The 13989-nt window shown below is 47.2% G+C and overlaps 1 protein-coding gene across 2 annotated transcripts in view; it reads right to left on the reverse strand.

Moving 5' to 3' along the window:
* Positions 1–13989, reverse strand: part of RFX7 (regulatory factor X7) — a 44841-nt gene that overhangs the window by 12403 nt on the left and 18449 nt on the right. For both annotated transcript variants that reach the window (XM_080980670.1, XM_080980671.1), the window contains exons 2-5: positions 11343–11376; positions 6578–6660; positions 5908–6030; positions 260–376 (exon numbers count right to left, since the gene is read on the reverse strand). In XM_080980670.1, the coding sequence (XP_080836796.1) occupies positions 260–376; positions 5908–6030; positions 6578–6660; positions 11343–11376 (357 nt within the window). The remainder of the gene's footprint in view (positions 1–259; positions 377–5907; positions 6031–6577; positions 6661–11342; positions 11377–13989) is intronic.

A 13989-nucleotide genomic window follows, 5' to 3' on the forward strand; every position in this document is an offset into this window, starting at 1 on the left:
CTCATGGCCAAAGCTACCTTGGCCTCACCACTGCCATTGTCTGCTTGCTCTTGCCAGACAATGTCAATGAGCAAATGGCCAGCCTTCTTTCTCCTCCCTGCCACTGTTGCTTCCTTGCAAGAGTGAAGGACAGGTGAACAAGCAGGCTGCCGCAGTGAAGAGGAGGAACAGGTCCAGGGGAATGCCACCCTTTGATGCTGACCCTGATTTCCAGGAAAGTTAAGTGAAATGGTTTCAAAGACATTTCCACAAAGGATATTTTGATTTTCCTCTTGTGCCTAGACGGCGAGCCTTCATGTTGGGGAAGACATTCTTCATGATCTTCCCAAAGTCAGCAGCACTTAACGGATGGTATCCAAGATTGTCACAATAGCTCCTGAAACAAAAGGGAAGCAAGTAGAAATGAATGAGAGCAGGACTGGGGCAAGGCTGATACCCAGCTCTATCTCTCTTTTAAATCAGAACAAGTGAAGGTGGTGAAGGTCCTGTGTGAGTGCCTGGAGGCGGTTCGAGGATGGATGGCGGCTAACAGATTTAGGTTGAATCCTGACAAGACAGAAGTACTGTTTTTGGGAGACAGGGGGTGGGTGGGTGTGGGGGACTCCCAGGTCCTGAATGGGGAAACTGTGCCCCTGAAGGAGCAGGTGCGCAGCCTGGGAGTCATTTTGGACTCACAGCTGTCCATGGAGGCGCAGGTCAATTCTATGTCCAGGGCAGCTGTCTACCAGCTCCATCTGGTATGCAGGCTGAGACCCTCCCTGCCCATGGACTGTCTCACCAGAGTGGTGCATGCTCTAGTTATCTCCCGCTTGGACTACTGCAATGCACTCTACGTGGGGCTACCTTTGAAGGTGACTCGGAAACTGCAACTAATCCAGAATGCGTCAGCTAGACTGGTGACTGGGAGGGGCTGCCGAGACCACATAACACCAGTCTTGAAAGACCTACATTGGCTCCCAGTACATTTATGTGCACAATTCAAAGTGTTGGTGCTGACCTTTAAAGCCCTAAACGGCCTCGGCCCAGTATACCTGAAGGAGCGTCTCCACCCCCATCGTTCTACCCAGGCACTGAGGTCCAGCTCCGAGGGCCTTCTGGCAGTTCCCTCACTGCGAGAAGTGAGGTTACAGGGAACCAGGCAGAGGGCCTTCTCGGTAGTGGCGCCCACCCTGTGGAACGCCCTCCCATCAGATGTCAAGGAAATAAACAGCTATCCGACTTTTAGAAGACAGCTGAAGGCAGCCCTGTTTAGGGAAGTTTTTAATGTTTGAAGTTTTATCTTGTTTTTAATGTTCTGTTGAAAGCCGCCCAGAGTGTCTGGGGAAACCCAGCCAGATGGGTGTGGTAGAAATAATAAATAATTAGTATTAAATTATCTAGATCAGCAAAGCAGCGTTTAAGGCCGAATCCACATGTCTGGTGCTTTGGCCTTTTCCTGGAGTACCAAAGAAACAGGGTCAGCAGCCCTGGAAAAGCCAGGCTCCCTCTCAGGACAGCCCCACAGTGGCCTTAGCTGCAGGGGTCCCAGTCAGTCACAGAGGCTGCTGCCTTGCTCTGTCTCCCCCCGCATGCCTCCTTGGTTGGGTCTAGCCACCTGGTTGCCCAACTCTGCCTCCAGGCTACCAGCTCCAACCATTTTTATGGACCACATGAATCCAGCTACAGTTTGATCCCATCCCATCCCCAGGATAATTTCCCCATGAGATTGTCTAGTGACAACTTAAGCCGGCTCAGGCCAAAGGGTCCATTTGGCCCCACATTCCATTCCCGCAGTAGTCAACCGCATGTCCGCTATGATGCGCTATGTCGCGGTCCTGAACACGGCAAGAAGGCTCTCCTCGTCTGCGATCACCAGCTTGTTTTCAAAGGCACATTGAGGTAGAGCACAGGCACTAGGGCCGTAGCTGTTACTAGCCTTACCCTCCATGGATTTGTCTAATCCTTTTAAAAAACCAGCCAAGTTGGTGGCCATCGCTACACCTCATAGGAGTGCATCCCATAGTTAAACTATGTGAAGAAGTACTTCCTTTTGTCTGCCCTAACATTCAGCTTCATTGGATGTCCCCAACCTTTAGTATTATGAGAGAGGCCTATCCATTCTCTGCACACCATCCATCATTTATTCACCTCATGTTTCTCCTTAGTCACCATTTCTCAAAATTTAAAAAACTCAAATGCTGTCACCATTTATTGCAAGGGAGTTGCTCCAACCCCTTAATTATTTTAGTTGCCCTTTTCTAAACCTTTTTCAGCTCTGCAATATCCTTTCAGAGGTGAGGCAACTCGAAGAGTACACAGAATTCCAGTATGGTCTCAACCACATATATGTATAACGGCATAACGATACTGGCAGTTTTTTTTATATTTTTCTCCACATAAATTTTTGTGGAAACCTTTTCATCATACAATGAAATAAAAAGCAAACTAATCTAAATTTTAAAAAGCAAAAAACAAAAAACCCAAAGTAAATACAAAGCCCTCTCTCAAAGGTAGAACTTACTTCTTGTCTCACACAGAAGGGGGTGGACCTTCCCAGCTCTACCATTCCACACTCCTGTTCTGACAGTCCTTTATCAGTATTATTACCCAAAGGTTCTGTGTCTTCTTTAACCACATTATTTATCTGTTCCATTTTCATTCACCATGTTATCCATCTCAGCCCTGATTTCTTTTAATTGCTCATATAGTAGTTGCTGCACGATGCCAGCAGTCAATGGGGTGCCCAACAGTGTTTCTGCCATACTGAATGTTCTTGATTTTATTAACAATTCACTCTCCACCTTAAGATCTTAGTCTCCTTATCTCCAGACCACATTCTTTTCCCACAGTGGCATAGATAAACTAGTTTAACTTTTGAAGCCAGCACTTTCACCAAAGGGACGAAAGGTTAAAAATAAAACAAAATGAAATAAAGAGTTGTAACAGTTGGAACACCCCTTAACCGTTTAGAATCTTTCTTAGACACAAAGAATTAAAACATGCTTTCTGTTTTGCATTCAGCTATTTAATGATTGTCTCTTCTTAAGCCAGGAATCAGTTCACATTCCAGACTCAAATTTCAACCATCACTTCAGTTGTAATTTCTAACAGTCTCAAAAGTAATTAAAATAAATGGAGGTTTTGCTGGCCTTACGCCCTAAGGACTCACTCTCAGGACTACTATGAGGTGTTTGAGCAGCTCCTCTGGTCTAGGTTACTCACTCTTGTTGGGTCCCTCAAAACTTCTCAGTCTCCCAGCATGGAAAGCTGCTTTTTCAGAGAATCAGATGTTATTTTCCGTTCTCTCTGTCTTCCCAGAGAGAGTGTGACAACCAAGACTTATGGCTTGGCTATCTTTAATCACCACATAATTATCTCGCAAGAGATGCCTACTCTGCCATCTTCCTCCCCAGAAGTCCTGGAAGTCTATTCCCTTCCTGGATCAACTTTTTCACAGCTGCTGAACACTGGACCGACACCTTCATCAAGCTATCCCCTACAACCCCAAGGTCTTGTTCCTGGTCAGTCACCTCCAGTGACCCCAGCAGCATAACTGTGAAACGAAGATTCCCCCCCCCATGACCAATGTGCATCACTTTACACCTGTTTACACTAAATTGCATTTGCAATTTCACAGCCCATTGCCTCAGTTTGGAGAGGTTCTGTTCATCTCAAAGAGGCTTGCATATAATGGGTAAGTGTCCCTAAGTAACAGGTCTGATCCCACCCACCCCCTTTCATATTTTATAAGTATAATTTTCACAAATGTTGCACCATGTTTGGACAAGAAAGCAAAACAAGTTTTCCAAACGGTGCTCCTCCGACAGCCTACAAAAGTTTTCAGATGAACAAACAATTCAACATTTCCCGTGTGATCTTTGATTCCTGGCCAGTACATATTCCAAAGACTCTAGTCAGTCTTTTGTAATACCTGTACATAAGACCCGCAGGTAGGAAGCTTCCTGCTCCTGCATTAAGAAGGACTGGAATTGGCTAAAGCCAAGCAAAAAAAAAAAGGACAAGCCTGTTCTCCCCCTCATTCACACGCAACCTTTTTTAGAAATAGGAAACTATGCTGCTCAGATGTAACTGGCTATTGTCTTAGACTGCTAATGCACATTATATGCTAAGACCATAGATTGATCCATCCATATAGCTTTGGCCTGTCCCCAAATCACTGGCCTATCTAACCCAGGGTAGCCAACATGGTACTGTCCAGCTATTAATTCCCCAAAGTCCTGGTCAGTGGTATGCTCTGACTAGGCCACAGAAAGCTGCCTGCCAACTGGGAGTGCCGGGAACCGAACTTACAACCTTCAGCACACAAAGCATGTGCTCTGTCATTCATTCAGCTACAGCCCCTCCAGTGATAAGCAACCAAGGCCCCCCCCAAAAAAAAACAGGGGATCAGGCACAGGATCAAAATGAGGGCCATCTATGTTGAGTCAATCAGCTCCAAAGTGCTTTAGACTACTTTCTGGAAAAGCAGTATGCACCTTTTAAACCAGGGATGACGAACCTATGGTCCAACATGCTGCAGGACTCCAGGTCCCATCATCCCTAGCCAAACAAGTTCCTTGGGTCATTCCACCTGCAAAGCCCGCACTCTACTACTAAGTTATAACCTGTCCCCAAAAGTCCTCCCTTCTCTTCGGAAGTGCAGCAGGAAACAGGCAGGAGTGGCAGTTCAAGTTAACAGTGGAGGCAGGATACCGCAGCGCCCATCATCGCCTGCCCACACAGCCCGGATGTGACCTTTCCAGGGGAGAATCCAAGAGGCAGCTTTCCTCAGCTGCTGAGGACCACATCTGAGACACACCTGTAATGGGGACCCCCTCTGGGGGTTTCCTTGGGAAAGCCTTCAAGCAGGAGGGAAAGGGCACGGCAGAACCCACAGGGCTGCCTTTAAAAGGGGGAAGAATTTCATGCCGGACTAGCAAGTGCAGAAGTGCTGTGCACAGCTTAGGGTGTGACAACCAGCACCTTATGTGGGAAGCAGCAAATGATTTTGAAAATACGAGCAGCTAATACTGTGCTATGCATAAAGCAGAGGGCATGAAACACTTCCCGTGCCCAGACAAGCACCCCACTTCCATCTAGTACATTTCGGCACTCAAATAGCTTTTACTGTTGCCCTTTGGTTCACACACACGCCAGCACTGTTGCCTCGGCCATCTACCATGCAGCCTTTGTGGGTCAAGGGATCACTTTTATAGGCCGTACAACGGGGATTAATAATTTACAAAGCCACGGGAGGAGAGACGCTCGGCTACGTTTGCCAGCACACTGAACCTGAAAGCTGAACGAGCAATTCTGCCATTGTCTGGCTGAGCCCATGCAACTCTCCTAGTGAGACAGAACCTAGCAGGAGGGCCGGCCTGCCCATGAAGAAAAGCGAAGTGTGGTCTCAGACAGCTGGAAAGGGTGCTGCTGCCACACACATGCCATGCTCTGCCCATCACGGCTGATGCCTAGGCGAGTGTGCGGCAGCAGTGGGTTCTGTGGATTGGTGTGGGGATTCCATGCTTTTTTCACAGCGCCATTTTTTTTCTCGCCGCGGGGACCGACTTCCAGGTTGGAAGAGCGCCAAAAATAGCGTACGCGGGACAGAGAAGCACCCATGTGCATACGCTCTTCCGACCCGGAAGAGCACTGGAAATAGCTTGAGCGCACGAGCGGGTCCAGGTGCGCACACTCTAGCCCACCGATAGGTCTGCCAGGGAGTGGACCAGCTCGGCCTCAAAAACCGTTGCCGACCCCTGACCGCCACTATTCAAGAGGGCTCCCCCTGCCCGGCTTTGTGCAGTGCTGTTCTGCTTTGCAGCACAAGTAAGTATTTCATTGTTTAATCAGGGACACCCTCCTCCTTGATATTCTCCCAGTGCACAAGTAAACCCACCTCCCCACAATACATTTGAAAACACTCACTTGTACTCATCATACACCTCCTGCTTGGGGAGGGATGTCTCCGGGTGCTCCTCTAAGGTGTTACGGATCCAGGAGAAGGCGTGCATTTGCTGGGCGCGGCTGGATGACACAGACAGCTGATCGCTGAGCCAGGAGAAAAGGGGGTCAATTAGGACGACTTTTATTATTGCGATATTACCATGTGTGTACAATGTGTACTGAATCCAAAGCAGAGGAAGGACAGACTGGCAGACTCGGGTTCCATGGAGGTTCCAATTTCAATAGATCACCTGGACTCTTAACCAATCTGCTTTCTGCAATTTTGCCTGTTGCCAACACCTCGAATATAGGTGTACTTTTGAGATATCAAAGGAAGGGAAAGATAATATCTAATGAACAAAAAGTTATCACCACCCACAATGGCAGAGACAGCAAGGAGAGGGAGCTGGTCAGCAAAGGCAGTACCCCCACCCCACTTTTCTATCATGCCTATTACCCTAACCCCACCCCAATGATGAGGTCTGGTCCTGGGCAGTGGGACAGAGCCACAGCCAGACTGCCACAAGGTACAGACTTCTTTGTCTTTCCAACTTCCTCAGCAGCCTTTCAACAAAACATATGTTTGTCACACCAAACAACAGGAAATTAGGCAGCAAATGTGAATTATATGACTATTCTGACACGTACATACCTTTTCTCTCCATTGCTAGGACCAGAAGGCAGCTGAAGGTAGAGGTAGAGTTTCTGTAGATCTGTAAACTTCTCAACTTCTTGCTAAATACAGAATTTTTAACAGAGTTCATAGTCAGTAGCGAAGAGTGTATATTTTTGTACAAAATGTAATTACAGCTAAACTGCTATGGTTTCAATTCCAGCAATCAATACAGAACTCTTCTCTAAATTTCTTGTGTCCTCAATCTTTTAGGCCCCATCTGCACTATACATTTAAATCAGTATCATACCACTTTAAACACTTTAAGAGATGGTGTTCACATCCCCTTTAATTCCCGTACTGGACCACCCATCATTCTGCCTTACAGATAAATATGTACAATATAAAGAATGGAAGGCAGCAGGAATTTATAGAACTAAGTATATTATTCCTAATAGTCATCCTTCCATGTCTACCCTAAAGGAAAAGATTGGAAATATACCACAGTTAATTCAAATTACTACATATGCTAAATCTCTACCTTGTAAGGGGGATTGTTTACTTTCTCTACTTTTGAATCCTTAGTTGCTCAAACATCTCTGAATTTTAAAGGTTTGGTATCCAATATTTACAAGTTGCTAATAAGCTAGGCAATGGGCTCCTCCCAGCAACTTAGGATATCCTGGGATGGTGACCTTAAATTTCAGATTGATGAACATGAGTAGGTTCAAATTTGAGTAAATGCTCCATTGAAAACTACTATCTTCTAGGATTCAAGAATCCACTCTAAAAACAATACTTAGGTGGTATTGGACTCCGGCATGGCTTTCAGAAATCAATACAAACATCTCTTCACTATGCTGGTGAGGCAGTAATACTATTGGAACATATATTCATATGTGATGGGAATGTCAAGTTTTACATAGTGTTTGGATACAGGTTTTTAGCATTATCCCTCAAATCATAGATCAATCACTAACACCAGATCCAGTCTTGGCCTTGCTTTTGATAAAAAGCAATACAAATCCCACAGTATCTCATAAGAAACTGGTATTTCTATTACTAGTGGTGTCATGAATGCCAATAGACTGTCAATGGAAATCTTGCTCACTTCCCTTGGTTGATTATTGGTTGGGTAGAGTTTGGGATATACTACTGCTGCTACTGCTGCTACTACTACTACTACTACTACTACTATGTTACGGAAATTACGGGGGAGGGCACATCTTTAAAGTTGTAAAATGTTACAAATATTATGCCTGAATGTATCCTTTCAACTTGACAGCTCAGGGAAGTTACCTAGCTTTAAAAATAATATAAAATCAACTCCTTTGCCAGTTTCTTCCATTCCAACGCTATTTTGCCCTTGAAAAAGGGACTCCAGGAAGTAACCAGAAGTGACAATTGCTGAGCTGACTGTTGGCCAAGGAAAACCTACCGTATTTTTCGCACCATAGGGCGCACCGGACCATAGGGCGCACCCAGTTTTTAGGGGGGGAAATCAAGAAAAAAAATCTTTCCCCCCCCCCAGCCCCAAAGAGCAGCGTACAGGCTGCGCACAACCTCTCCCTGCCAGAGGGGTTGCACGCGGCTATGGCACAAGCCAAGGCAGCGAGCAGGATGGATCCCGCTCGCTGTTTTGGCTTCCTCTTTAGCCCCACGCAACCTCTCCTTGCCGGGAGATGCTGCGCAGGGCTAAAGAATCCATAGCCCCGTGCAGCCTCTCCTTGCCGGAGGGGTTGCGCGCGGCTATGGAGCAAGCCAAGGCAGCGAGCGGGATGGATCCCGCTCGCTGTTTTGGCTTCCCCTTTAGCCCCGTGCAGCCTCTCCTTGCCGGGAGACGCTGCGCAGGGCTTCTCCTGGTTTTCCTGGGAGGTGGGGGGGATTCCCTCACCTCTCCCAAAAGCCCGCAGAAGCCGCGCAACCCCTTTAAAGAGATCACGGCTTCTCCTGGCTTTCCTGGGAGGTGGGGGGGATTCCCTCACCTCTCGCAAAAGCCCGCAGAAGCCGCACAACCCCTTTAAAGAGATCGCGGCTTCTCCTGGCTTTTCTGGGAGGTGGGAGAAGGGACTGATGCGGCCAGTCAGTCCCTTCTCCCTCCTGTGGAAAAGCCCGCAAGAGCGCACGGAGCTTGTGTGCGGCTCTTGGGGGCTTTTCCCGCCTGCCTCCCCCCTGCATTCGCTCCATAGGACGCACAGACATTTTCCCTTGCTTTTTAGGAGGGAAAAAGTGCGTCCTATGGTGCGAAAAATACGGTAATCCCATCACCAGTCTTGCATAGGGGTCCGGACATGCAAAGGAAGTTCTATTGCACTTTGGGTGATGGGACTTCAGAGGTGTTTGCCTATGCTAATCTTATACCTGGGTCTTGCCCTGACATGTTTTGCCTATGCTAATCTTGGACCAAGGACTTGTCTGGACATGTTTGCTAAGGTTGAACTAGTGTAACCCCTGTCTACCCCTCCCTTTGGTGACACGTCAGTGATGTAAAGATGATGTATCAATGATGCTGTGCGAACTGTATTCTGGGATGTGGTGGGAAGTTTTAAAAGTCAATGTTGCCCCATGCTCTGGGTTCACTTGCTGCTGTTGAACCTGTTGCGCAACAATAAAGGATCTAAGCCTACTGACTGCTGTTTTGCTCCAAATTGCTTGTCTGGAATTTCCTACGTTTACTGACCGCATGGACCCGCGGGGGACTGGTACCCCGAGGAGCTGGGCTGTTGAGTAGTCTCTCAACCCAGAATTTTCCTTAACAACTACTACTACATTATTTATATGCCGTCCATCTGACTGGGTCACCCCTGCCAATCTGGGCAGCTGCCAACAAATTAAATCACAGTCTAGCTCTTTCTAAACGCCTTACATATCAAAGAAAAGTAACTAGGAGAGAATCTAAATCAGATCATTTTTATACTATTTAGTCTATATATTTGATATATATCACAGAGACTGAACAATGGTCACATTAGGTTTGTGGAGAGTATATATTTTAGAAGATTAGGATAAAGTGTTTTCTAGGTGCCTTGGATTGTGATTGTAAAAGATGCATCACACAAATTAATGTAGGGTATTATTTTCCATTTTCTTCCTTTCTCTCTTATCCAGTCTAGTCTTCCAATTTTTTTATTTTACTTTTGTATCAGTATGTTTGATGTTGTTTGTATTTTGCATTTATTCTGAAAATTAATAGTTTCTTTTTTTCTAAAAAAAAAACATGGCTTCCCCCAAAGACTTCTGGGAAGTGCAGTTTGCTAAGGGTGCACTTAGAGTTGTTAAGAGTTATAATGGGTTTAACAGTCAATCCATCTTCCCAGGAGTATTCTTGAAACTGTGATGGGAACTGGGGTCTCCTAAAAACTCTCAGCACCCTTAAAAAAAAAAAAAAAAAGGTAAAGGGACCCCTGACCATTAGGTGCAGTTGTGGCCGACTCTGGGGTTGCGGCGCTCATCTCGCTTTACTGGACGAGGGAGCTGACGTACGGCTTCCGGGTCATGTGGCCAGCATGACTAAGCCACTTCTGGCGAACCAGAGCAGCGCACGGAAACGCCGTTTACTTTCCCACCAGAGCGGTACCTACTTATCTACTTGCACTTTTACGTGCTTTCGAACTGCTAGGTTGGCAGGAGCTGTTCAAAAGCACATCAAAGTGCAAGAGGGAGTTCTACCAAACACACACGCACAGCTTGTTTTGCCCCAGATAAACCTTTGAGTTACCAGATGACAAAAAAATCACTTTATTTGTGGTCATTATCAATGTATATATATATACAAATCAGAGAAGGCTCTCTACTCTCTTTCCACTGCTAGAAACCAGGAGAGAGGGGGGAGAGAGAGAGAGAGAGAGAGAGAGAGAGAGAGAGCGCACAATTCTGCCACTAAAGACTAAGGCCCAAGCGCCTCCTGCCCATTCTGTGGTGGAGAAAAAATTGGCTGGTTGCTGGTTGGGTCCTGCAAAGAGTTTTGGAACCTCTTAAAGGTAAAAGGTAAAGGGACCCCTGACTTCCTGCCAGAGCGGTACCTATTTATCTATTTGCACTTTTTGGCGTGCTTTCGAACTGCTAGGTTGGCAGGAGCAGGGACCGAACAACAGGGGCTCACCCCGTCGCGGGGATTCGAACCACGACCTTCTGATCAGCAAGCCCAAGAGGCTCAGTGGTTTAGACCACAGCGCCACCCACGTCCCTCTCAGCACCCTTAACTAATTACAATTCCCAGGATTCTAGGTCCAGAAAGCAAAATGGCCTTACAGTGGTACCTCAGGTTAAGTACTTAATTCGTTCCAGAGGTCCGTACTTAACCTGAAACTGTTCTTAACCTGAAGCACCACTTTAGCTAATGGGGCCTCCTGCTGCTGCCACGCCGCCGGAGCCCAATTTCTGTTCTCATCCTGAAGCAAAGTTCTTAACCTGAAGCACTATTTCTGGGTTAGCGGAGTCTATAACCTGAAGCGTATGTAACCTGAGGTACCACTGTATTGAGTTGTGAGTTTCAGTTTCTCTTTCACCTCTTTTTCTCCTGGCTTCTTATAAAACAAGAAGTAGGGGGTGGTGTTGTGAAATAAAAGATCTAGTTTTAGCTTACTGCTGGGTCTGTTTCCCATGTGATGAGACAAAAGCCTACCCTGCAAGAGGAGGGTACTTTTGCTCCCTGTCAGCTACAGAAAGCTTTCCATTTCAAGCTTCTCAGCCTGGGGTATTTTAAAGAAGCTGGCAGCGTCTGACAGAGTTGGAAGCAGAGGAGGCTCACCCCCTGCACAAACTAGGTGAATATGAAAGCAACTTTGGTTTCAAGGCTACTTACCAAAATGCAGTCCACCTTAGATTGTACAGTTTTGCTGGAGAGTGAGGGAAAAAGAAAACACAAAGTTAATATTCACCGTCATTATTTCTGCAGGTTTATTTAAAGATTTATAGCAGCGCAACCTTTGTCAATAAGCAAGAACCCAAATGCTGTGTTTTACCTCATTTAGCGGCCAACCAATCTGCATGGCACCTCAAGACTTAACAGAAAAACCGCTCCTGATATAGACGCAACCAAACACCACTCTTTCCCTGGCAAATGTTAAGAGCTAATGCCAGGAGGTACTGAACACCTGTTAGCCCAGCACCAGAGAAGTCCCACTATTCAGAAATAGGATCCACGTGTTTTCTCATCTGGAGGTGGCAGCAACAACCGCTGCAGGAACCTGGCGCTTGCTGGCCGGCTTGCATTACAAACCACACACAGTTACACAATATTGCTTTCAGAGCCAAGCTCTGCTGCTCAAAAGGCAGACTATAATATCAAGTCTTCCTCGGTCATTGCCTGTCCTCTTCGGCACCCAGCAGACCCTTCCTCCTGCTTCCAAGTTTCTCTACCACAGGCTTGCTTTCTGCCCCCACTCCCCATTTTTCCAAAATTGCCTGTCTGTGAGCAGCCCACTTGAAAGCCTTGCCACAATGCCTACTTATTCCCAGTGGCGTAGCGGGGGGTGTGTGCGGGGGGCGGGCGGCCGCACCGGGCGCAACATCTGGGGGGGGCGCTCGCACTCGAGTGCTAAAATCCACGGGTGAGGGGGCGCAAATTACCGTATTTTTTGCTCTATAAGACTCACTTTTTCCCTCCTAAAAAGTAAGGGGAAATGTGCGTGCGTCTTATGGAGCGAATGCAGGCTGTGCAGCTACCCCAGAAGCCAGAACAGCAAGAGGGATTGCTGCTTTCACTGCGCAACGATCCCTCTTGCTGTTCTGGCTTCTGAGATTCAGAATATTTTTTTTCTTGTTTTCCTCCTCCAAAAACTAGGTGCGTCTTGTGGTCTGGTGCGTCTTATAGAGCGAAAAATACGGTACTTGCCTTGCCCCGGGTGCTGACAACCCACGCTACGCCACTGCTTATTCCTATTAATATTCCTAAATTTATTCCCTGCCCTTCACCAGCGGGTCCCAGGGCAGGTTACAACAATGGAAAATTCGGAATTAAAAATGGTTAAAACATATTACGTGCACAAGAATAGGGCGGGCCCTGAAAACACACAGCTTAAGTGACACAGGTGTAACACCTGTATAGTGAGGAATCCAGATGCATCTCTGTGGGGAGCTGCCAAAGAGAATGCCCTCCCTCAGGCATCCCTCCAAACTTCTAAGAGAGGCGGTACGACCAGCCAGGCCCTTCTTAACACCTGAGACGGTCTGTAGGGAAGGAGGTGGCCTTTAAGATATTTGGGGCCTATGTCATTTGGGGTAACATGAGCACCTTGAATTGGACCCAGAAACACACTGGAAGTCGAGGCATCCTGCTTTGCCACTTCTTTCCCACCTGATAACGTGCCTCTCAAAAGCCCAACTTTCCTGTCAAATCTCTGGCCTCTTTAATCCTAAAAGCTTTGCATTCAGACAGGAAAGCAGGGAGGGCGGGGTGGGCTGGCTCTCCATCTGTACAGGTTTATTACACAATATTGTCCCTTCTCCTCTGCCTGTGTGCACCTTCCTCAGCCTCCACGATGTTTTGGATCCCAACCCTCCACCGTCAATCCTGCCCATTGGCTTTGCTGGCTATCTGGTAAGAGCTGTGGTCTCGAACATCTGGAGGGCACCACGTTGGGGAAGTGGCTGCTTTAGGCCTTTAATATAACATCTAGGTGGTCATCAGTCAGTCAGTCTCAGCCGACTTCCTCATGAAACCAGGCTGCTGCTTCCAATCCCAAATTTAATTTCCAGGGATCCAAAACACACCACGGGTGGGGGGAGATCCTTTTCCCCACCTCAATCACGAGAAGTGTTTTGTTGGATCAAGTCGAAGCCTCCTGCACCCTATTTCCCAGAGAGACCAGTCAAGGGTTCTTACCTTACAACCATGATTCATCCACCAACCCTGCTGTGAATTCACCATCCTAATCCCGTAATTCCGTAAATTATTTATATGGATAATTTATATTACACATACAATTAAACAAAACTCTTTATATATAGTCTGCCCCAACTTGGCTGCTGGTTAATTTCACTGTGTGGACTCAGGGGGTTCTAGCACTAGGCAGGGGGGAAAGGGGGGAAACTCCCCCCCCCCCAAAAATCATGAAACTCTATCAAGTCACCCCTGTCCAGTTTGATTTTAAAACGGAAATGTGTCAAGGGTGCCACAGACAGAAGCAGCCTCCATGCCCAGGCTGATGTAGGAAGGAACTGTCTTGGACAACACTGTTTGCTGAAGGTCTGCCTGCTTCTTCAGAGCAAAGTTGCATGGAAGTTGCATGGCTGCTCCTGCTCAGGAGAAAACAGCAAGCACCCAACACAGAGAGACCAAAGGGGGGGGGCGTGTTCCCCCAGTGGGTTAAACCAGCTGTCTGCTGCCTCAAAGCTGCCCATCCATCTGTCCATTTGGTGCCTAACCTATTTCTCTCATGGGCAGCAGAGCAGCTGGTGAGAAGGAAGCAGAGCCCCTACTCTGCCCAGGGACTCGGCCATGACCTTTA

Source organism: Podarcis pityusensis, assembly GCF_964106645.2.
Source record: "Podarcis pityusensis genome assembly, chromosome: 14".
Lineage (NCBI taxonomy): Eukaryota > Metazoa > Chordata > Lepidosauria > Squamata > Lacertidae > Podarcis > Podarcis pityusensis.